This window comes from Giraffa tippelskirchi, chromosome 8 (assembly GCF_054371585.1).
Source record: "Giraffa tippelskirchi isolate mGirTip1 chromosome 8, T2T-mGirTip1v1.2.pri, whole genome shotgun sequence".
Lineage (NCBI taxonomy): Eukaryota > Metazoa > Chordata > Mammalia > Artiodactyla > Giraffidae > Giraffa > Giraffa tippelskirchi.
In genome coordinates this window covers 126,561,139-126,583,999 of record NC_137282.1, presented here as the reverse complement: position 1 = coordinate 126,583,999, position 22,861 = coordinate 126,561,139, and the positions used below count along the sequence as shown (strand labels likewise).

The following is a 22,861-nucleotide window of genomic DNA, read 5'->3' as shown; positions in this document are numbered from 1 at the left end:
TGGAAGAAATATTTTAAACAATTCTTTTATTAACAAACATAATGGGAGGTAAATTTTCTATAATTTGCTCAAACTGGTAAAATGTTTACACCAGTAGACTGTGATAAGTTATGTATATATAATGTAATACCTAGGACAACCACTTCAAAACCTATACACTCAAAAATGCTATAGATAAATCAAAATTAAATTCTAAAAAATGTTCAAGTAATATGTGAAAGCAGGAAAAATAAAAGATGAAAAATAGAAAGAGCAAACAGAAAAATGGCAGACTTACCCCTTAACATATCAACATTTACATTAAAGATATCGACTATTTAGAAATATGCTGTCTGCAGGAAACACCAAAAATAATAATTAGGTTGAAAGTTAAAAAATGGAAAGCTATATCATGCAAATATTAAAGGAAAGCAGGATTGACTATATTAATAACAGATAAAGTAGACTTCAGAGCCAAGAAAATTACCAGAGGTAGGGAAGGACAGCACATAATAATAAAAGGCTTGCTCTTCCAAGAAGATGTAGCAGACCTACATATGTATGCTACAAACAACAGAGCTACAAAATATGTGAAGCAAATACTGATATAACTGGAATGGAGAAACAGACAAATACAAATCCACAGTTACAGCTGGAGACTTCACCACTCTTCTCTCAACAATTGATAGAACAACTGGACAGAAAATCAACAAGGATATAGTAAAATTCAAAACATCAACAGCACCAATAGGACTCTAGACATTTATAGAATACTCCAACTAGTAACAGCAGAATACACATTCTTTTCAACAACCCATGGAACATACAGCAAGATAGACCACATCCTGGGCTATAAAACAAACATCAATAAATTTAAAAGAATTCACGTCAAATGGTGTGTTCTCTTGGAGAAGGAAATGGCAACCCACTCCAGTATTCTTGCCTGGAGAATCCCAGGGACAGAGGAGCCTGGTGGGCTGCCATCTGTGGGGTTGCACAGAGTCGGATACAACTGACGCGACTTAGCAGCAGCAGCAACAGTGTGTTCTCTGAGCACAGTAGAATCAACTAGAACTTAATAACAAAAAGTTAACAGGAAAGTCTCCAAATATCTGGACATTGAACAACACACTTCTAAACAATCCATAAATCAGAGAGGAAGTTTCAAGGGAAATAAATACACTGACGTAAATGGAAATAAAATGTACCAAAATTTCTGGGACACAGCTAAAGTGGTGCTGAAAAGGAAATTTATAGCACTAAAACGCATATAGTAGAATAAAGAAAAAGTCTCAGATTAATAATATAAGCTCCCTCTGCAAGAATCTAGAAAAATAAGAGCAAATTATACCCAAAATAAGCAGAAGGAAGGAAATAATAAAGGGGAAAAATGAATGAAACTAAAAACTGCAAAGTTCACATAGTGATGATTCCATTTATGTAAAATTCTTGAAGTGACAAAATTATAGAAATGGAGAACAGGTTAGTTGTTGCCAGGGATTAAAGATGAGTAGAGATCAGAGGATGGAGTTTGGAGGCAGAGATGGGAGATGAGAGGCTATAATAGGATAACAGGAGAGATCCTGTGCTGATGGCATTATTTTTTATCTTGTCTGTATTTGATGTCACTGTCCTAGTTGTGGCATGTAGTGTACTTGTGCAAGATGAGGAAAGCTGGGTACACAGGATTTCTGCATTGCTTTTTTACAACTGCATGTCAATCTACAATTATTTACAATAAAAAGTTTTAGAAAAGTCTGAACTAAATAATAACATCTAATGTTTATTGCTGTGTGCTGTCAATGTTGAAAGCACTTTACATGTCTTACCCTCATTTGGTCCTCACAACACCCCCCTGTATGAGGGTAGGTATTACTCGGGTACTTATTTTAAGGAAACAAAGGTATAGAGAGGTTAAGTGAATTGCTCAAGATCATGTAACCAGTAAGATCCCAAAATGGGTTTCAGGCTGTTTGTCTGCCTCTAGAACTTGTGCACTAGATAATCTTAAAGTGCACACTAGTATTAATAAAAGTGAAGAGTTCACTGTCAAAAGAATATGAAGTGGGGACTTTCCCTGGCAGTCCAGTGGTTAAGAATCCATGCTTCCACCGCAGAGGGCATGGGTTCGATCCCTGGTCAGGAAACTAAGATCCTGCATGCCATGTAGCATGTCCAAAAATAATTTTAAAAAATATGAAGTGAAGGAATAATTTTTAGTTGGGATGGAGTTGTCTGGGAAGGAAACAACCATGTATTGAACCTTTCCTTCATTCGCCAAACATTTAGTACAGAACTTCCTCGACTTACTGATACACCCATGGTAATTTGAGAATACTGTGAGTTGAAAATACATTTAATAAACCTAGCTTACCAAATATCATAGCCTAGCCTGGCTTACCTTAAACATGCCCAGAACACATACATTATACTGTATTGGGCAAAATCATGTGACACAAAGCCTGTTCTATAATAAAGTATTGGATATCTCATGTAGTTTGTTAAATGTAGTACTGAAAGTGAAAAACAGAGTGGCTGTCTGAGTCCAGAATAGTTCTTAGTGTATCAGTTGTTTCCCCTCATGTCTGTGTGGCTGAGTGGGAGCTGTGGCTCACTGCCACTGCCCAGTGTCACAGAAGAGCATCATACTGCACAGGGCCAGCCCGGAAAAAAAAATCAAAATTCAGAGTACCATTGTTACTGAATATGTAGTGCTTTTACACCATTGTAAAGTTGAAAGTACAAATGTTAGAACCATTGTAATTTGGGCAATGTCTCTACCTGTTTTCAATAAGGAGGACAGAGATAGGTTTCATATCACAGACCAGTTCTGACTGATTGACAATGATGTCTAGAAAATTATGTTAACACCAGATTCTGATGCCACATCACAATTGGGCAAGGAAGAGTCCTATGGTGCATTATAGATATTTGCCATTTACAAGGTCAAAGGAAGGGATAGCATGAAGAATGAATGATATGGGGACTTCCCTGGTAGTGCAGTGGTTAAGAGTCCACCTTGCAATTCAGGGGACACAGGTTTGGACCTCTGGTCGAGGAACTAAGATCCCACATGCCTGGAGCAACTAAGCCCTCAGCCGCAACAACTGAGCCTGCACGCCACAAATAGAGAGTCCTTGTGCCTCAACAAAAGATCCTCCGTGACACAAGGAAGATCCTGAGCGCCGCAAGTAAGACCCAAGGCATCCCCCCCAAAAAGAGAATGAATGATATATGTATTTGCATCTGTCACTATTTTCAGATTTGAGCTAAGTGTTTTACATGGATTCTGTCATGTAATCCATACAAAACACTCATGTTGGGTATTATTCATTTCATAGACAAGGGAACTGAGGTTTGAAGAGTTTAAGAAACTTGTCCAAACGCACTCAGTACCACACTTTCTGAAGGAGAGAAGTTTTATTGAGCTCTTCTTACAATTGTTATTTATTTATTGACTGCACTGGGTCTTCCTTGCAGCCCGAGGGCTTTCTCTAATTGTGCGGAGCAGGGGGAGCTACTCTCTAGTTGCGGTGCATGGGCTTCTCATTGTGCTGGCTACTCTTGTTGCAGAGCACAGGCTCCAGGGACCGCCAGCTCAGTAATTGTGGCACACAGGTCCAGCTGTGGAGTTCTCCTGGAACAGGGATCAAACCTGTGTCCCCTGCATTGGCAGGCAGATTCTCAACACTGGACCACCAGGGACCTCCTGTTGAGCTCTTGAAAGAGATGATAAACCTGGGTTGGCAGAGAGGGAAGAGGGGTTTGGGCATAAGCACAAAAGAAATCAGTCAGTCACACAAAAGGCAGGAAATAGATTGGCCTGACTAGAGTCAAGGAGCACCCTGGACAGTAATGACCAGAGATCAAGGGAGACAAAGTGCCCAACTAACTGAAAGCTTTGAAACAAAAAGCTCTTAAAGCTAATAGATTTATTCCTCCAAGTTTGTTTTCTGAGATTTCCTAGTGCAGCGCAATATGAAGCAGTGACAACAGAAGGTTTCTAGACTTTGCTTTTCTTTCCCCATCTACTTCATTGGACTGTGTCATTTTTCTTAACCTGCCTTCTTAAGAGGATTGGAGCTCGCCCTCTAGCCATAATTTTCCACTTTTTTTTATTATAAAAGATGAACAAGTATATTGCAAAAATCTCTAATAATAAAAGGGTATATAAATTACAAAATATTGCCCCCAACCTTTAATCAACCATTCCCCAAAGGCAACTTCTGTTAATAACTTGGCATCTATCCTTTTAAATCCTTTGCTTGTGTATTACATAGCATTTAAAAAATACATTTACATACATATCCTGTATTTTACATGTATTTATATTTAATCCTAAAGACATAAATTCAGTTTAATCGTTCTTCATAAACATCAAAGGCCAAAATGTTTAAGCTGGAGCCTAGGTTGTTTTAATATTTTCCTTTGTGAAAAGCTGCATTCCTCACAGGGATGTTATCATGTCATAGAGAGGGCTATCAGTGCTTCCATTGGGGCTTCCCTGGTGGCTCAGTGATGAAGACTCTGCCTGCCAATGCAGGAGACACAGGTTCAATCCCTGATCCTGGAAGATCCCACATGCTGCGGAGCAGCTGAGCCCATGCACCACGACTGTTGAATCTGTGCTCTAGAGCCCGGGAGCTGCAACGACTGAAGCCCCGGCACCCTAGGGCCTGTGATCGGCAGCAAGAGAGGCCGTCTCAATGAGAAGCCCTTGCACCGCAGCCAGAGAAAAGCCCACGCAGCAACTAAGACCCAGCACACACAAAAATAAATAAGAATTATTTTTAAAGAAGATTTTAGTGAAAAGGCCTCTAAAAAAGCCAAGTCTTCTTCTGATCACTTTGTCACTGATTACCCCCACATCCACAAGATCGGTAGATCCTAGGGTAAGAATGTAAGCTTACGTACTCGTGAAGAAAGAAAGGAGTGTGACCTTAGGCTTGTAAGGGAGCCTCTGAATCAATACCAAGGACCTATTTTTAGCTCATCAATTTCAGTTGATTAGGGATTTCCCTGGTGGCCCTCTGGTAAATAATCCACCTGCCGATGCAGGGGACACAGATTTGATCCCCGATCCGAGAAGATTCCACATGCCACGGGGCAGCTAAACCTGTGCACCAACAACTACGGAGCCCAACTGCTGTGGGCCTGCGTGCCACAACTACCGAAGCCCGTACACACAGCCCGTGGTCCGCACCAAGAGAAGCCACTGCAATGAGAAGCCCACGCACTGCGACTGGAGTGTAACCTCCACTTGCCACACCTGGAGAAAGCCTGTGCACAGTAGCAAAGACCCAGCACAGCACCCCCCAAATTTTTTAAGTTAAAAGAAAGTTATTAAAGGGGCCTAAGCTAACTTTTTTTGTTGGAACCTCTGGAGATGGCCTAGTGGGGTGCCATTGCTGGTTTGATGACCTTCCTCCTCACTCTGGTTTTCTTTTCCGTCTGAACCCCCCTACAGCTGTCTATGGGCATGTTAGGTTTTGGCTTCATTGTTACTTACATTCCGGAGGCTGTAATCAGTGCTTACCTGGCTGCCACTGCCCTGCACATTATGCTGTCCCAGTTGACCTGCATCTTCGGAGTTATGATCAGTTACAATTCTGGTCCTGTCGCCTTCTTCTACGTGAGTAATTTCTACCCTCACCCAGAGTAACGAATGCTCCTCCCCTTGCCTCCAAAAAGAAGTAGAGCCAAGTAGAGAGACTCTTGTATAGGCAGCTGGGTCAAGAGGGTCCTAGAAGTAATTTCACCTCTTCTAGACTTAGTCTTGATTAATTGCAGGTGCCAGTTGGACCATGTTCTCAGTTGCATTAATCATTTCACCCCTAGCCTTTTAAACTAACACAATTTATATTAAAATTTGGTCTTTTAGATAACTATATCTATCATAATTCTTCCCATCATGTAACTCATAACAAACATGTATCCTAAAACATCTTAATATAAAATGCAAAGTTGTCCCTGAATGCAAGAACGGCCAGGAGTCAAGCGAAACACACATGGTCTGGGCAAATTGATAAAGAGTAAGCTAATAAACAGAATTCCTGGGTCCTTTCCCTTACACTGAAACACAGAAAGTGTATTCTCTTCTTGTTGGATATTATTGTCTTTTAATGTATCTTTTCCAGCTTAAAAAATTACATATCCACCTACTTGCTCTCCCTGTTCCAGTCATGCTCATAAAGATCTCTATGCCCAGCAACCCTGCCCAGGGACTTCTGTTTGAACTAATTTACAAAGTGTCATTTTCTAGACTTAGGCAATTATTACATCCTTTCCTAAGCCTCTGTAATTTTGTTTTCTTTCAGAACATAATTAACTACTGTTTAGGTCTCCCTAAAGCTAATTCCACCAGCATCTTACTATTTCTAACTGCTGTTGTTGCTCTGAGAATCAACAAATGTATCAGAATTTCCTTCAATCAGTACCCCATTGAATTTCCCATGGAAGTTTTTCTGGTAGGTGTCTTTTTGCTTTTGTTTTGTTAAGTTAATTTTTATTGGAGTGTAGTTGCTTTACAGTGTTCTGTTAGTTTCTGCTATACAGCAAAGTGAATCAGTTATACATATACATATTAATAGATTCCCTCTTTTTTAGATTTCCTTCCCATTTAGGTCACCACAGAGCACTGAGTAGAGTTCCCTGTGCAATACAGTGGGTTCTTACTACTGGTCTGTTGTATCCATGGTAGTGTATATAAGTCAGTCCCAATATCCAAATTCATCCCAACCTCCTTCCCCTCCTAGTATCCCTAAGTTTGTTCTCTACATGTGTATCTCTAGTTCTGCTTTGCAAATAAGTTCATCTGTACCATATTTCTAGATTCCACTATAAGCGATATTATATGATATTTGTTTTTCTCTTTCTGATTTACTTTACTCTGTATGACAGTCTCTAGGTCCATCCATGTCTTTGCAAATGGCACTATTTCATTCCTTTTTATGGCTAGGTAATATTCCACTGTATATATTGTTGTTCACTCGGTCATGTCCAACTCTTTGCAACCCCATGAACTGCAGCACACCAGGCTTCCCTGTCCGTCACCATCTCCCAGAGCTTGCTCAAACTCTTGTCCATTGCATTGGTGATGCCATCCAACCATCTCATCCTCTGTCATCCCCTTCTCCTCCTGCCTTCAATCTTTCCCAGCATCAGGGTCTTTTCTAATGATTCAGCTCTTCGAATCAGGCGGCCAAAGTATTGAAACTTCAGCTTCAGCATCGGTCCTTCCAATGAGTATTCAGAATTGATTTCCTTTAGAATTGACTGGTTTGATCTCTTTGCAGTCCGAGGGCCTCTTAAGAATCTTCTCCAACACCACAGTTCAAAAGCATCAGTTCTTCGGTGCTCAGCCTTCTATATGGTCCAACTCTCACATCCATACATGACTACTGGAAAAGCCATAGCTTTGACTATACAGACCTTTGTTGGCAAAGTGATGTCTCTGCTTTTTAAAAAGCGATGTCTCTGTCTAGGTTTGTCATCGCTTTTCTTCCAAGGAGCAAGTGTCTTTTAATTTCATGGTTGCAGTCACCGTCTGCAGTGATTTTGGAGCCCAAGAAAATAGAGTCTGTCACTGTTTCCACTGTTTCCTCATCTATTTGCCATGAAGTGATGGGACCAGATGCCATGATCTTAGTTTTTGAATGTTGAGTTTTAAGCCAGCTTTTTCACTCTCCTTTTTCACCTTCATCAAGAGGCTCTTTAGCTCCTCTTCATTTTCTGCCATAAGGGTGGTGTCATCTGCATATCTGAGATTATTGATATTTCTCCTGGCAATCTTGATTCCAGCTTGTGCTTCATCCAGCCTGGCATTTCTCATGGTATACTCTGCATATAAGTTAAATAAGCAGGATGACAGTATACAGCCTTGATGTACTCCTTTCCCAATTTTGAACCAGTCTATTGATCCATGGGTTCTAACTGTTGCTTCTTGACCTGCATACAGGTTTCTCAGGAGGCAAGTCAGGTGGTCTGGTATTCCCATCTCTTGAAGAGTTTTCCACAGTTTGTTGTGAGCCACACAGTCCAAAGCTTTAGTGTAGTCAATGAGCAGAAGTAGATGTTTTTCTAGAATTCTCTTGCTTTTTCTATGATCCAGCTTAAGTGATAAGTGAAGTCGCTCAGTCGTGTCCAACTCTTTGCGACCCCATAGACTGTAGCCTACCAGGCTCCTCCGTCCATGGGATTTTCCAGGCAAGAGTACTGGAGTGGGTTGCCATTTCCTTCTCCAGAGGATCTTCCCGACCCAGGGATCGAACCCAGGTCTCCTGCATTGTAGGCAGACGCTTTACCGTCTGAGTCACCAGGGTTGCTTTATGATCCAGCAGATGTTGGCAGTTTGATCTCTGGTTCCTCTGCCTTTTCTAAATCCAGCTTGAACATCTGGAAGTTCACGGTTCATGTACTGTTGAAGCCTGGCTTGGAGGATTTTGAGCACTACTTTACTAGTGTGTGAAATGAGTGCAATTGTGTGGTAGTTTGAGCATTCTTTGGTATTGCCTTTCTTTGAGATTGGAATGAAAACTGACCTTTTCCAGTCCTGTGGCCCCTGCTGAGTTTTCTAAATTTGCTGGCATATTGAGTGCAGCACTTTCACAGCATAATCTTTTAGGATTTGAAATAGCTCAGCTGGAATTCCATCACCTCCACTAGCTTTGTTCATAGTGATGCTTCCTAATGCCCACTTGACTTCACATTCCAGGATGTCTGGCTCTAGGTGAGTGATCACACCATTGTGGTTATCTGGTTCATTAAGATCTCTTTTGTATAGTTCTTCTGTGTATTCTTGCCGCCTCTTCTTCATGTCTTCTGCTTCTTTTAGGTCCATACCATTTCTGTCCTTTTTTTGTGCTCATCTTTGCATGAAATGTCCCCTTTGTATCTCTCATTTTCTTGAAGAGATCTCTAGTCTTTCCCATTCTATTGTTTTCCTCTATTTCTTTGCGTTGATCACTGAAGAAGGCTTTCTTATCTCTCCTTGCAGAATATTCTTTGAAACTTTGCATTCAGATGAGTATATCTTACACGTATCACATTTTCCTTATCTATTTCTCTGTTGATGGACGTTTAGGTCACTTCCATGTCCTGGCTGTTGTAAATAGTGCTGCAGTGAACAACGGGGTGCAAGTGTATTTCTGAATTATAGTTTTCTCTGGGTATTTGCCCAGAAATGGGGTTTCTGGGTCATATGCTACCCAATAGAATGGTAATTCTATTTTTAGTTTTTTGAGGAACCTCCATACTGTTCTCCAGAGTGGTCGTACCAGTTTACATTCCCATCAGTAGCGTAGGAGGGTTCCCTTTCTCCACATTCTCTCCAGCACTTACTGTTTGTAGATTTTTAGATGATGGCCATTCTGACCAGATGAGGTGATACTTCATTGTAGTTTTGACTTGCATTTCTCTAATAATTAGTCATGTTCAGCATCTTTTCTTGTGCCTTTTGACCATCTGTATGTCTTTGGAGAAGTGTACATTTAGGTTTTCCTCCCATTTTTTCATTGGGCTATTCCCCCCCCCACATACTGAGCTGCATTAGTTGTTTGTTTATTTTGGAGATTAATCTCTTGTCAGTTGCTTCATTTGCAAATATTTTCTCCCATGCTGAGGGTTGTCTTTTTGTTTTGTTTATGGTTTCCTTTGTTGTGCAAAAGCTTTTAAGTTTAACCAAGTCTCCTTTATTTTTGTTTTTATTTTCATTACTCTAGGATGTGAGTCAAAAAAGATCTTGCTGCAATTTGTGTCAAAAAGTGTTCTGCCTATGCTTTTTCTCTAAGAGTTTTATAGTGTCCAGCCTTACGCTATAGTGTACAGCCTTATAGGTCTTTAATTCATTTTGAGTTTATTTTTGTGTGTGGTGTTAGGGAGTGTTCTAATTTCATTCTTTTACATGTAGCTGTCCAGTTTTCCCAGCACCACTTATTAAAGAGGCTGTCTCTTGGGGAAGAATGAATACACGTATACGTCTGGCTGAATCCCATTGCTGTTCACCTGAAACTATAAAATAACAAGTTTTTAAAAAAGAGGCTGTCTTTTCTCTATCATATATTCTTGCTTCCTTTGTCATAGATTAGGTGACCATAAGTACTTGGGTTTATCTCTAGGCTTTCTATCCCGTTACATGTATCTGTATTTCTGTTTTTATGCCAGTACCACACTGTCTTGGTTACTGTAGCTTTGTAGTACAGTGTGAAGTCAGGGAGTCTGATTCCTCCACCTCCATTTTTCTTTCTCAAAATTGCTTTGACCAGCTGTAGTCTTTCCATACGAATTGATAGGGATCGCACTGAATCTGTAGATTGCCTCGGTTGTCTAGTCATTTTCACAATATTGATTCTTCCAATCCAAGAATAGGGTATGTCTCTCAATCTATTTGTGTTGTCTTTGATTTCTTTCATCAGTACCATATAGTTTTCTGAATACAAGTCTTTTGTCTCCTTAGGTAGATTTATTCCTAGGTATTTTATTCTTTTGTTGCAGTGATAAGTAGGATTGTTTTCTTAATTTCTTTTTCTGATCTTTCCTTGTTAGTGTATAGGAATACAACAGATTTCTGTGTATTAATTTTGTATCCTACAACTTGACCAAATTCATTGATAAACCTAAGGGATGCAACAAAAGCAGTTCCAAGAGGGAAACACGAAATTGATTTCTTCAGTGATTAATTGGCTGTTTAGTAGCATATTGTTTAGCCTCTATGTGTTTGTGTTCTTTACAGTTTTTCTCCCCTGTGATTGATTTCTAATCTCATAGTGTTGTGATCAGAGAAGATGCTTGATATGGTTTCAGTTTTCTTAAATTACCAAGTCTTGATTTGTGACCCAAAATATGATCTATCCTGGAGAATGTTCTATGTGCACTTGCGAAGAAAGTGTATACTGCTGCTTTCAGATGGACTGTCCTATAAATATCAATTAAATCTGTCTGGTCCAATGTGTCATTTAAGGTTGTATTTCCTTATTAATTTTCTGTCTAGATGATCTGTCCATTGGTGTAAGTAGGTTTTTTTTGGTAGGTGTTTTATACTCCAAACTCATAGCTCAGGTCATTTAAAATACCTATTTTTTAAAATTAAACAAAAAGCAAGTAACCCAGAAAGGAAAATGTTCATAGGAGAATTGTAAAAATAATATTTTTAAAACATATGCTGATTTGTAACAAAGCTGAATATATACATTTAATTTTAAACACTAGCTTATATTTTTTAAACATGCTTATTTTTTAAAGGATTTTTATCTGTTACATCTTTTTCATGCTATTTGAAAAATAGGGTTTTTATTCCCTCTGGTAATAGTAATACAGGCTCATTCTATCCATTTTTTTTGGGGGGGTGGGCATGCTACACAGTTTGTGGAATCTTAGTTTCCCAACCAGGGGTCACATGTGGGCCCCTAGGAGTGGAAGCATAGAGTCCTAACCACTGGACAGACTATCAGGGAATCCTAGCAATTTTTTTTTTTTAATAGGAAAAAAATGGAGGAAATAGGAAAAGAAATTCCTATAGCTGCACTATCAAAAGTCAACTACAATTGATATTTCTGTACTTTCAGTTATTCACACCTTCTTCTTTCAAACAAATACATAACAGATCTATGCTCAGGTGAATTTCTGTGTTGTTCTATGTGAGGTTTCATTTCTATTTTAATATAGCAGCAACCACACTGTTATTCAGCCTCCTTTCACTCTTACTCTGCTACAGTAAAGAAATTGAGGGAGATGAGATGTTAAGTGAATCTGTGTCACAGTGGCAGAGCTGTGTTCAGGGAGGAAGCGTTCCTGGTGGAGGTGTGCGCTTATGTATATATACTAGGTTTTTTGGACATCTTTTGTTTTTTTAGATCAGGTTGGTTGTGTTAGTCACTCAATCATGTCCAGCTCTTTTGCGACCCCATGGACTGTAGCCCACCAGGCTTCTCTGCCCATGGGATTTCTTATGCAAGAATACTGGAATAGGTTGCCATTCCCTTCTCCAAGGGATCTTCCCAACCCAGGCATCAAACCCAGGTCTCCCGCATTACAGGCAGATTCTTTACTGCCTGAGCCACCAGGGAAGCCCAAAATGGACACTATGATCCAGCCAGGAGTCAAACCTGGGATCTTCTGATCCTTCCGTAGTCAGATGCGTTATCCATTGCACCACTGGATAAATATGGCTGTTGTTTCTTTTTGAGAATATTTTTTTTTACATGTTGTCTAAATGATAACATTTCTTGTTTCTTTTAAGAAATCTAGGGGATTTCCCTGGTGGTCTGCTGATTAGGACTCCTCACTTTCACTATGGAGGGTGTGGGTTCACTCCCTGATCTGGGGAACTAAGATCCCACAAGCCATGTGGCGTGGCTGAAAAAAGAAAAATTTTCTTTTTAAAATTTATCTTGTGCAGTTATATTTAACATTTTCACAATAGTAAAGCCATTTTCATAAATAAAGCTCAGGTTTTTAAAGTCAGCGCTTCTTACAAGGATCACCAAATCTTTGGGCATCCATGAGAATTATTTTCCCTTTAAGAAGTGTTCTGTGACAGAGATATTTAGAGTTCACCATGTGCTCCCCTATGTTTTCCAGCTGCCCTTGTAGTTAGGCAGGACCATGTGACTTTGGGGCCAAAGCATACGAGAGCAGGCATGAGTCCCCAGTGTTCTTTCTTCCCCTGCTGTAGTAATTGTAGGGGCTATACATTGAGATGATAGTCTCCAGGTGGAATTAGCCTGGATCTTCAAGGCACTGTTTGCAAAGAAGCTGCCCTGAAGAGACACTGACCCACAGTGGACTTCTCATGGGCAAAAAAATAACTTTCATGTGTTAGGGCATTAAGATCCCATGGTCTGTATATTGCCACAGTATAACCTAGTCTATGCTAACTAATCCAGATCCACATGCTCCATGAAAGAAAGAGTATGGGAATTGCTTTGGAAACTGACACCAAGCTCTGTCTCATAACTGTTGTCTATTTCTTGTAGGTGTACATTCTTTCTTCCTTGGAGTAGTTAAAAAGCTATCAGTAAAGGCCAAAGGTGAATGGCTGCTTTTACAAAAGACCTTCCAAAACATTGTACACAAATAGCGGAGCCCTAGAACCCAGGGACAATGTGCATCATGTGGAGTTTGGGGAGTGGAGTCAGGGGCAACCTCTCCTCATGGAACCCAGACCAGCTCCTGCGTCTTAGGAAGCTGAGGCTTTGGAGTGACCAGCAGATGGCATCTGTGACACAGGCATCAGGGCACTCTCTCTGCCTCTGTTTCTATGTCCCTCTTTCTCTCCGGCTTTATTCAGGTGTAAAATTGTAAGATATTTGACATGTACATCATGATGATTTGATATACATATATGTTGTGAAAGGATTTCTTCCATCTAGTGAGTTAACACATCCATACCTCATATATTTATCCTTTTTTTTTTTCCTATTGAGAACATTCTCTCTTAGCAAATTTTAAGTATATAATGCAATGTTGTCAACAATAGTCACCATGTTTTATGTCAGATCCTTAGATCTTATTCACTCTATAGCTGAAAGTTTGCACTGTTCTTTTAACTTTCTTAATTACCCCAGCCCCTGGCAAGTATTTTTCTACTCTTTGTTGCTGTGAGTCCAACTGTTTTCGTTTTGTTTTTTTTAGATTGCACATATAAGTGATTCCATGCAGTATTTGTCTCTATCATAATGCCTTTAAGGTCTACCCACATTTTCCCAAATCAACCCTCTTTTAAGAGACATGAGCAGCAGGGATCATAGTGATGTCCCTTTAAGCAACCTCAAAGGCTTTAACGTTAACGTTAAGCAGAGTTATTAGGGCAGGAGAGAAGTAAGTGGATAGAGGATGCTGTAGGTTGACTGTGGCTCACAGATTGGTTTGTGAGCCACAGTTAAGATGTTTCTTTGGGGAATGCTATAAATAATTAGGATACACTATGAAGTGAAGTGGGGGAACAAACAGCTCCAGCCATAAATGTTGCTGGAGACTTTGAATTATTGCAATTTATGCATCAAACTTTGTTGTGACCTACTTTATACTTGAAGGTTATTGAAGCCTGCAATACATTAGTATGCTTCCCTGATGGCTCAGCGGTAAAGAATCTGCCTGCCAATGCAGGACACGCAGGTTCAGTCCCTGGGTGGGGAAGATCTCCTGGAGAAGGGAATGGCAGCCCACTCCAGTATTCTTGCATGAGAAATCCCATGGACAGAGGAACCTGGTGGGCTACAGTCCATGGAGTTGCAAAACAGTCGAACACAACTTAGCAACTAAACAACAACATTACTTATACACATGTCAAGTCAAGTGATAGGGAACATTTTCTGCTACATAGCAGGGATTTAAAACTGGAAAAAGACAAGACCTCTGTGTTTCCCCTGGAAATGAGGAAAGTACGGGACAGAGGATGAGAGCTGCTGTGGTGTAGGTGGTGAAAAGCTCACAGCACCCCCTCAGAAACTGTTCAGATGTGCTGGAGGAAACTGTACATAGCCAGCAATCTGTCCTTCAGATGGTAGTCTCAAATATTAAGGGAAAATTTCAAGACAATATTTGAGATCCAGATTAAAAAAAAAAAAAAAAACCTGACAACTCAAGAGTTCCACAGTTATGAGAAATTGTATATACTGTATGTTCATAATTAATGTATATGTGTGTATTTGTATATGTGTATATTTAAGCTGTATGCTGCTGCTGCTGCTGCTAAGTCGCTTCACTCATGTCCGACTCTGTGCGACCCCATAGACGGTAGCCCACCAGGCTCCCCCGTCCCCAGGATTCTCCAGGCAAGAACACTGGAGTGGGTTGCCATTTCCTTCTCCAATGCATGAAAGTGAAAAGTGAAAGTGAAGTCACTCAGTCGTGTCTGACTCTGAGTGACCCCATGGACTGCAGCCTACCAGGCTCCTCCGTCCATGGGATTTTCCAGGCAAGAGTACTGGAGTGGGCTGCCATTAGCTAGCACTAAAAACAGCATCACTGGTAGTTGTCTTTGGGTGATTTATTTCTGTTTTTAAACTTTTCATATTTTCTCTATTTTCCTTTATGAGCAAGAGTAACCTTTATACTGGGAATAAAAGAGTTTCTTGGCCACTTGTCCCTTAGCTATATAAAGATCACAGAGCTTCTCTGTTGGTTCAGATCTTCCTTCCATTCTGATCTGTAGGCTTCCTAGGGGTCATCATCTGATCAGAGCATCACAGGTAAACCAACTGCTATCCTGCTCAGTATCTGGCTGAACTCTTAGAGTAGATGCTGGGGAAAGATTTATGTGTTAGTTATGTGTTAGTAGGGAGAACAAGGTAAAGCAACTATATAATTATTATTTTAAAACTGGGGCATTGACTTCTTTTGTCTCTGCTTTAATTTGCTTTGGTGTGAGGTCTTTATAAGGTGTAACAGCTTCTAGGTTGTCTGTTTTCACTCTAGTTGAAATGGAAGGGAGACTTGGCATTTCAGAAGGAACTGAACAGAAAGGAAAAAGCAAGCAAGTAATTGCTTTGCTAAAACAATTTTTTTGTATGTGCTATCAAATGCTGCCACCTTATTGACAGTTATTAATGATTATCAACACATGTCAACAATCTGCCAAAGGGCTTATTTATATTAAGACAGTGTACCTAGATTTTAGAACTTTTAAAATTGAAGCCTTGGTACAGCTGTTACCTGAAAGCATGTTTATACATGGTCCAGATGTTTAAAGTTGGTGAGGAAAGAGAAGTCCAGGCCATCCATTTGTTCCCGTTACTAATAATATGTCAAACGCGCAGTTGCTTTTCATTCTGGTTATGTTGCTAAAAAGAGCTCAGGGAACCAAAAGAGTCATGAAGGACTTGTGCATTTGTTGCTCCACTGAACCAGCCCTGCCTCTTTCTCCAGCCTTCATGCATAGGCACTGCCATATATTGCCCTGTCCTGCCAGAGACTATGGGCACCTCTGCTTTACATAATATTTAGGTGATCACATGCCTTTTCTTTTTAAACTCCTACAGATTCTTGGCTTCGCTGCATTTTCAAACAAGGTAAACATGGCCACAGAAAACAGCCTGATGCTCATTGAGATGATACCTTATAGGTTGGTAATTCCACTTTTCAAGACGACTTTCTCCTTCCTGTTACCTTCTCTTAGCCTCTGACCACATAGCCTGATTTATATCATTGACCAAAATCAACAGCATGCCAGTTATTTCCTCCAGCAGAGACGGTTTACTTGAGATCAGCAAAGAATTGCAGTTTGGGGTGTGCAAGCATGGCAAGTCACATGCAGGTCCTCCTACAGCAGGGGAATAAGTTTTTATAGAGGGAAAAATAAAACTGGGGAGGGAGGGTTGGCCATGGTAGACAGAATCTGTGGCTTTTCATTAGCCGAGTCCTTTGCGGGCAAGGAGTCTTTCTTCCTGTTGGGCTCTGCAGTGGTCACAGGGTGTGAGTGCTCCCCCTGCTGGTCTCCAACTCTACTTCATTAGTTTCTATGTATTAACTTAAAAAAAAAAAAAATTTCTCGGCTAACAGTCTCTGGCCACAGGCAAATTTGGATCACGGACTCAAGTTCATTTTAGAACAGAGGTTCTAAGGGACAATGGCTGAGACAAGCCTGTGTTTCTTCTCTGGTCAGCCTTTGACTCTCTTCCCATGGTTGAGCCAATCCCCTAACCCAAGTAAACTTGAAAACCAGGGAGACTCATGTATTTTTCTCACAGCACATTATGAACCTTCTCAACCTCCAGACCTGTCTGATTAATCCTCAGGGACGGGACAAGACATGCCTCTGTTTTCCAAGCCTCTCTCCTGAGGTTCAGTGTTCAGCATCCCTTCTGTCTTCACCTACTTAGACTGACTCGGTGTCCTTGAGCTACATCACTTTATCACTCTCAGTGGCAAGCCTTCTCCAAGTAGTCTGGCATTACAGAGTTCTTAAGGACTTGCAGTTAATTTACATTATGGTTCCTGCCAGTGACTATGGGGCCTCACTCTTGCTTCTGTTAGGGAATTATTTCTTTAACCTTGACTAGATGAATCATTTTAGCTAAGAAAGGCAACATAACAGTTTCTTGGCTCATGAGAAGGTTTTTGAAGAGCATTGTTCACCTCCTCATGCTCTTCAGCAGGGAATATAGCAACGAGTCGGTGATACTGGTTAACCTCCAGCATACAAAACAGAGGCTACTTTGATGCGGCCAGATAATCTCATATACTACCACTTCTCAGTGAAATCTGGTGATGATTAAATACATTTAAAACATCGTTCAATTTTTTAAAACTGTGAGCAGACAACCCAGGTACCAGGAAATGCTATGGTAAATAAATCTCTGCCCTCTTGGAAAAAATGACAAGGGCAACAATGAGATTGATGCTTTACATGATTATTTTATTTCATTTGTTTCTTGTAGTATTACTACAAGATATTCTGTTTTTGGCTGAGGAAACTAAGAGTTACCAAGTTTAACTTACTCATATATGCTCACACAGCTGGTCAGCATCAGAGCTACTTTCTGAACCCATTTCTATTTAATTCCAAAATCTAGTATAATAACCCCTCTATTATACTTACTCAATATGCTGCTGTTATTAATGTCTTCAAAACCACACAGTTAACTTCTGCTTATATTTTATCATAAGATTCAAATGTATAGATAGAGAAAACACATTTCAGAAATTTAATTTTAGCTATTGCTTTTAACCTCTCTTTATTGCTTATCTATGCAAGGTTGCTAGAGATTAGGAAAACTGAATAATTTAGATTAGTTCCTTCCACATCCATGTCCCTCTTTAACTAAACTGCTAACAAAGAACTGAATGTACAGAGAACACCAGGAAGGAAAAAGCAGTAGGTTTGTACTATTAATGTTTTCATACTAAATATTTAAGGTTTACTGACACAGACTTGGGCAATAAATTCATGAAAATTAAAATCTCTTGTGTATCAAGAGACACTATTAACAGAGAAAAAAGATAACTCATAGAATAGGAGAAAATATTTGCAAATTATGTATGATAAGGAATTAATATCCAAAATACATAGAGAACTCCTAAAACACAACAACAGAAAACAAATAACCTGACTCAAAAAGTGGGGAAAGGATTTGAACACACATTTTACCAAGGATAATATAAAAATGGCCAATCAGAACATAAGATGCTCAACATCACTAATCATTTGGGGAATGCAAATCAAAAGTACAGTGAGATACCACCTCATAATCATTAGGATGGCTACTATTTTTAAAAAGACAGAAAATAAAAAAGAATTTGGTGAGGATATGGAGAAAATGGAACCCGTGTGCACAATAGTGGGAATGTAAAATGTAAAATGTACAGCCACTGTGGAAAGCAGTACTCTGATTCCTCAAAAAATTAAAAATAGAATTGCCATATGACCCAGCAATCTACTTCTGGAAATATACTTCCCCCAATTTATACTCCCCCCAAGAGTAGTATCTTGAAGAGATGTTTTTGCACCTATATTCATAACAGTGCTACTCACAATGGCTGAAATGTGGAAGAAACAATAAGTGTCCGTCAATGGATGAATGAATAAACAGAATGTGTTATATACATCCAATAGAATATTATTCAGCCTTGAAAAGGAAGGAAATTAACTACAACATTGATGAACCTCAGAGGCATTATTCTAAGTTAAATGAGCCAATCACAAAAAGACAATTACTATATGATCCCACTTATCTGAGGTACTTAGTAGTCAAAATCATCAAGACAGAAAGTCTGATGTTTTTTGTCAGGGCTGGAGGAAGGGGGGAAGTGGAGAGTTAGTGATTAATAAGTATCGAGTTTCAGTTTTACAAGATGAAAGAATTATGGAGTAGATGGTGGTAACGGTTGCATATTATGAATGTATTTAAAAACCACTGAACTGTACATTTGAAAGTGGGTAAAATGGTAAATTTCATGTTAGGTGGATTTTACCCAGTTTTAAAAAACTGGATAAAAAAAGATGTGGATAAGAACCAGAACAATTTTTATAAAGGACAATGACCTAAAATTATAATCTGGAAGATTTGAGTCCGACTAGAAGGGAATACCGGAGAAGGCAATGGCACCCCACTCCAGTACTCTTGCCTGGAAAATCCCATGGATGGAGGAGCCTGGTAGGCTACAGTCCGTGGGGTCGCTACGAGTCGGACACGACTGAAGCGACTTAGCAGCAGCAGTAGCAGAAGGGAATACATTGAGGTTTTAGCTCTAAAGCATCTTCGATAGGATATCTGCCTGTTGCTTACCCACTGGTATGATCTCAAATAGTGTAAATAAACCACTCTTCATCAAGTTTTGTGGTTTTCCCTGCCCTGTGTGTTGCCCCTGGCACTTGGCAGAAACCTCAGAATAGGAGAGAAGTGGAGCGTGTTCTCTTAATGGCTTTTGTAACTTGGCTTGATTTGCTGGCAGTTTTGGCTGCTGCCTCGGTTTCTTTTCTTATCTCTTAATTTTTTGAAAAAAGGTCAGGCCTGGGACTTCCCTGGTGGTCCACCGGTTAAGAATCCGCCTGCCAGCCTGGATGGGAGGGCAGTTTGTGGGAGAAGTGCGTGAGTACTCATTCATGTCCAACTCTTTGCGGCCCCACGGACTGTAGCCCACCAGGCTCCTCTGTCCATGGCATTTCCCAGGCAAGAATACTGGAGCGGTTGTCATTTCCTGTTCCAGGGGATCTTCCCAACCCAGGGATTGAATCCTCATCTCCTGCATTGGCAGGTGGATTTGTTACCACTGAGCCACCTTGGAATCCTTGAGGGAGAAGGGAATCCTTGTATGGCTGAGTCCCTTCGCTGTTCACCTGAAACTATCACAACATTCTTAACTGGCTACTTGCTGCTGTTTAGTCGCTCAGTCATGTCCAACTCTTTGCCACCCCATGGGCTGTAGCCTGCCAGGCTCCTCTGTCTGTGGGATTTCCCAGATAAGAATACTGGAGTGGGCTGCCATTTCCTGCTCCAGGGGATCTTCCCAACCCAGAAATCCAACCCAAGTCTCTTGCTTGGCAGGTGGATTCTTTACCACTGAGCCACCAGGGAAGCCCTTAATTGGCTATACCTCAGTATAAAATAAAAAGTTTAAAAAAAAAATCCACCTGACCATGCAGGGGATACTGTTTCGATCCCTGGTCCAGGAAGATCCCACGTGTGGCAGGCCAGCTATGCCCGTGGGCCGTAACTACCAAGCCAGTGCTCTAGAGCCAGAGAGCCGCTACTACTAAATCTCCCGCGCCTAGAGCCCGAGTTCTGCAGCAAGCGAAGCCACACGATGAGAAGCCCATGCACCACAGTAGAAAGTGGCTCCCGCTTGCTGCAACTAGAGGAAGCCCACATGCAGCAATGATAACCTAGAGCAGCTACAAATAAATAAATGACTATGTTGAAAAAGTGTCAGGCCTTCTAATATGGATGATAAAGGTATGATAAGAATAGAGTGGGGGAGGTGCCCATAATGATTCCTGCTGTCTAGGAATAATTCCACCATTTTATTCCAGCTTCCTGTTTCCTGTAACGCCAGATATGAGCAATCTTACTGAAGTTCTTATAGAATCGTTCTCCTTAGCTTTAGTGAGCTCCTCTCTGCTCATATTCCTGGGCAAGAAGATTGCCAGTTTCCATAACTATGACGTCAATTCCAACCAGGTGAGAGGACAGGCCTTTCTGTTACTTTCTAGGACCCTTTAATCTTTGTTCTCTAACCTGAGCCTTCTGCTAAAATGAAGACTGTAACCAGAGAGTCATTTGGACCACTGTTTGAGCTATAATTAAACAAAGGTTTTTGAGAAGTGTGACATCCTTAACTCTGAAGCTACCTGAATTAATATGCATGTTGTTACTCTAGAACAGATATGGGGTAGGGAGGCATATGTTCTTAAGTTGGCAGGATTCTTCTCCTCTCCTTTTATCTTCCTTTCCACCAAGTCCTTAGAAGTCAACCACATACCAAGGCACAGCAAGAAATACAGTGGAATGTCAAAACTAGGCCAATAACATAATTCAGTTGGTCTTCCAGAAATAGTCATTGTCACCTTTTTAAAAAAGTCTCCAACCATTCTGAGTTTGGCCCATTCCCTAGAAATCAAAAAGGAAACCTGAGAACTTCCCTGGCGGTTCAGTGGTTAGGACTTGGTGCTTTCACTGCTGTGGCCCAAGGCTCAATCCCTGGTCACGGAGCTAAGATCGCACCAGCCCCTTGGCATGGCCTGGTGCCTAGTGGTTAGGATCCCAGGCTTTCACTCCAAGGCCCAGGTTCAATTGGTGTCCCACTTTGACTTTAAGATAGTATAAAAGGAAGCAAGAAAATAGTACTCTGTGTCTCTCTGTCATCTTAGTGATCATGTGAAAGAGAATAATAAGGCAAAAGTCTCATTTTCTCACTTTGTATAAGGGCTTTCCTTGTGATCTTTAGCTAAAGTGAGGAACTCAGATTTGCCATCCTTGAGTTCTTTCCAATAATCTTTCAGTGTTACTTGAAGTGATATAAACAACCCTATCTTCATATACAAGAAATAACAGTGTAACTTTAGTGCAAACTCAAGTCAGCTTTCTTCTTCGACAAATAGCGGGCCTAAAGTATTTGCCATTTCTTTACAGGATTTAATAGCCATTGGCCTTTGCAATGTCGTCAGTTCATTTTTCAGATCTTACGTGTTTACTGGTGCTGTTGCCAGGACCATTATCCAGGATAAAACTGGAGGAAGACAACAGGTGTGTGCAATAGAATTTGATCTCTAATATACAGAGATAATTATGTCTATTTACATGTATATTCACAGAAGGGGATTATATTAGTTTAACCATATTGCTGTTTTACAGTTATGCTTGTTAGGAGGAATTTGTATTATGCTTGTTGGATCTCATACTTGGCTTAATTTTTGCTTAGCTTTTGTCTTAAAAGCTATCTGTCAATGAGGAATTTGAAGATCATTTTCTGTAAAAATATTATTGTTAAAGGCTTCTATATACTAGCCCACAAGAAGCTACTTACCATGTAACAAAGCTAAAAGATAATATTTCAGGTAAACCAACTATCACCTATTAACATTTTTTTCTATGGGGAGATATATTCTCAGCCGTAGTCTGTGAAAGCAATGAGACAACTCTTGCCTTCCTGACAGCAGGCAGAACTAGAAACTTTTCTAACTCCTCAAAGGACATGACAGGAGAGTCTTTGTCTAGGTGAGCTTAGGGAGTTCATGTTCATTCTACCTTTGTGTAAGAGAAAATTGTCTAGGTCGGATCCTCTCCAGGTACCTGCATTAGTAAACTAAAATACGGGTGTTGGGAGTGAAGAGGGAAAGAAGAATGATGGCAGAGTTTTCAAGGCAAAGCTCTCTGTCCAGTTTTCAGGCATGAGATTTTCTAAGTCCAATATTCATGCGTTTTAGACTGACCAGATAAAAGTTACAGTTTACGACATGAGAGGTATCCCATCTCAGTTACGTAGCATGAATAAGTGTCAAAGAACTATCAGAACTGAACCTGGAATAAGCCCATGGGCTGAGTCAGGGTTGAGGAGGCAGAGAAACAGAAGCCAAAGACAAGCTGGAGCCACAGCAGCACAGTAGGGGGAGGTATCGCCGTGGTCAGAAAGTAAAGTGTCAGGGGCTTCCCTGGTGGTCCAGAGGTTGAGACTCTGCCTACCAATGCAGGCCGTGTGGGATTAGTCTCTGGTTGGGAAGCTAAAATCTCACACATATCTTGGGGCCAAAAAACCAAAACATAAAGCATAAGCAATATTGTAACAAATTCAATAAAGACTTTAAAAATGGACCACATTAAAAAAAAAATCTTAAAAAAAGTAAAGTATCAGAAGAATGGACACAAAACTCGAATGGGGAAAGAGAAAGTGTCACAGTTATATGGGTGAAATATCAGGTGAAAGCTAATAAAAGAAGATTGGGTAGTGG

General features: G+C 40.3%; 1 protein-coding gene across 12 annotated transcripts in view; it reads left to right on the top strand.

Moving 5' to 3' along the window:
• The window catches only part of SLC26A8 (solute carrier family 26 member 8), an 80,524-nt gene that overhangs the window by 34,286 nt on the left and 23,377 nt on the right, over positions 1-22,861 (top strand). For 9 of the 12 annotated variants that reach the window (XR_014062101.1, XM_081520193.1, XM_081520196.1 and 6 more), the window contains 5 exons: positions 5,447-5,611; positions 6,297-6,446; positions 15,957-16,039; positions 20,447-20,594; positions 21,546-21,659. Coding sequence is in view for 11 of the 12 variants with exons in the window: in XM_081520193.1 (XP_081376319.1) it covers positions 5,447-5,611; positions 6,297-6,446; positions 15,957-16,039; positions 20,447-20,594; positions 21,546-21,659 (660 nt within the window). In the remaining variant the exon portion in view is untranslated. The remainder of the gene's footprint in view (positions 1-5,446; positions 5,612-6,296; positions 6,447-15,956; positions 16,040-20,446; positions 20,595-21,545; positions 21,660-22,861) is intronic. The other 3 variants (XM_081520198.1, XM_081520199.1, XM_081520195.1) reach the window with 2 other exon arrangements.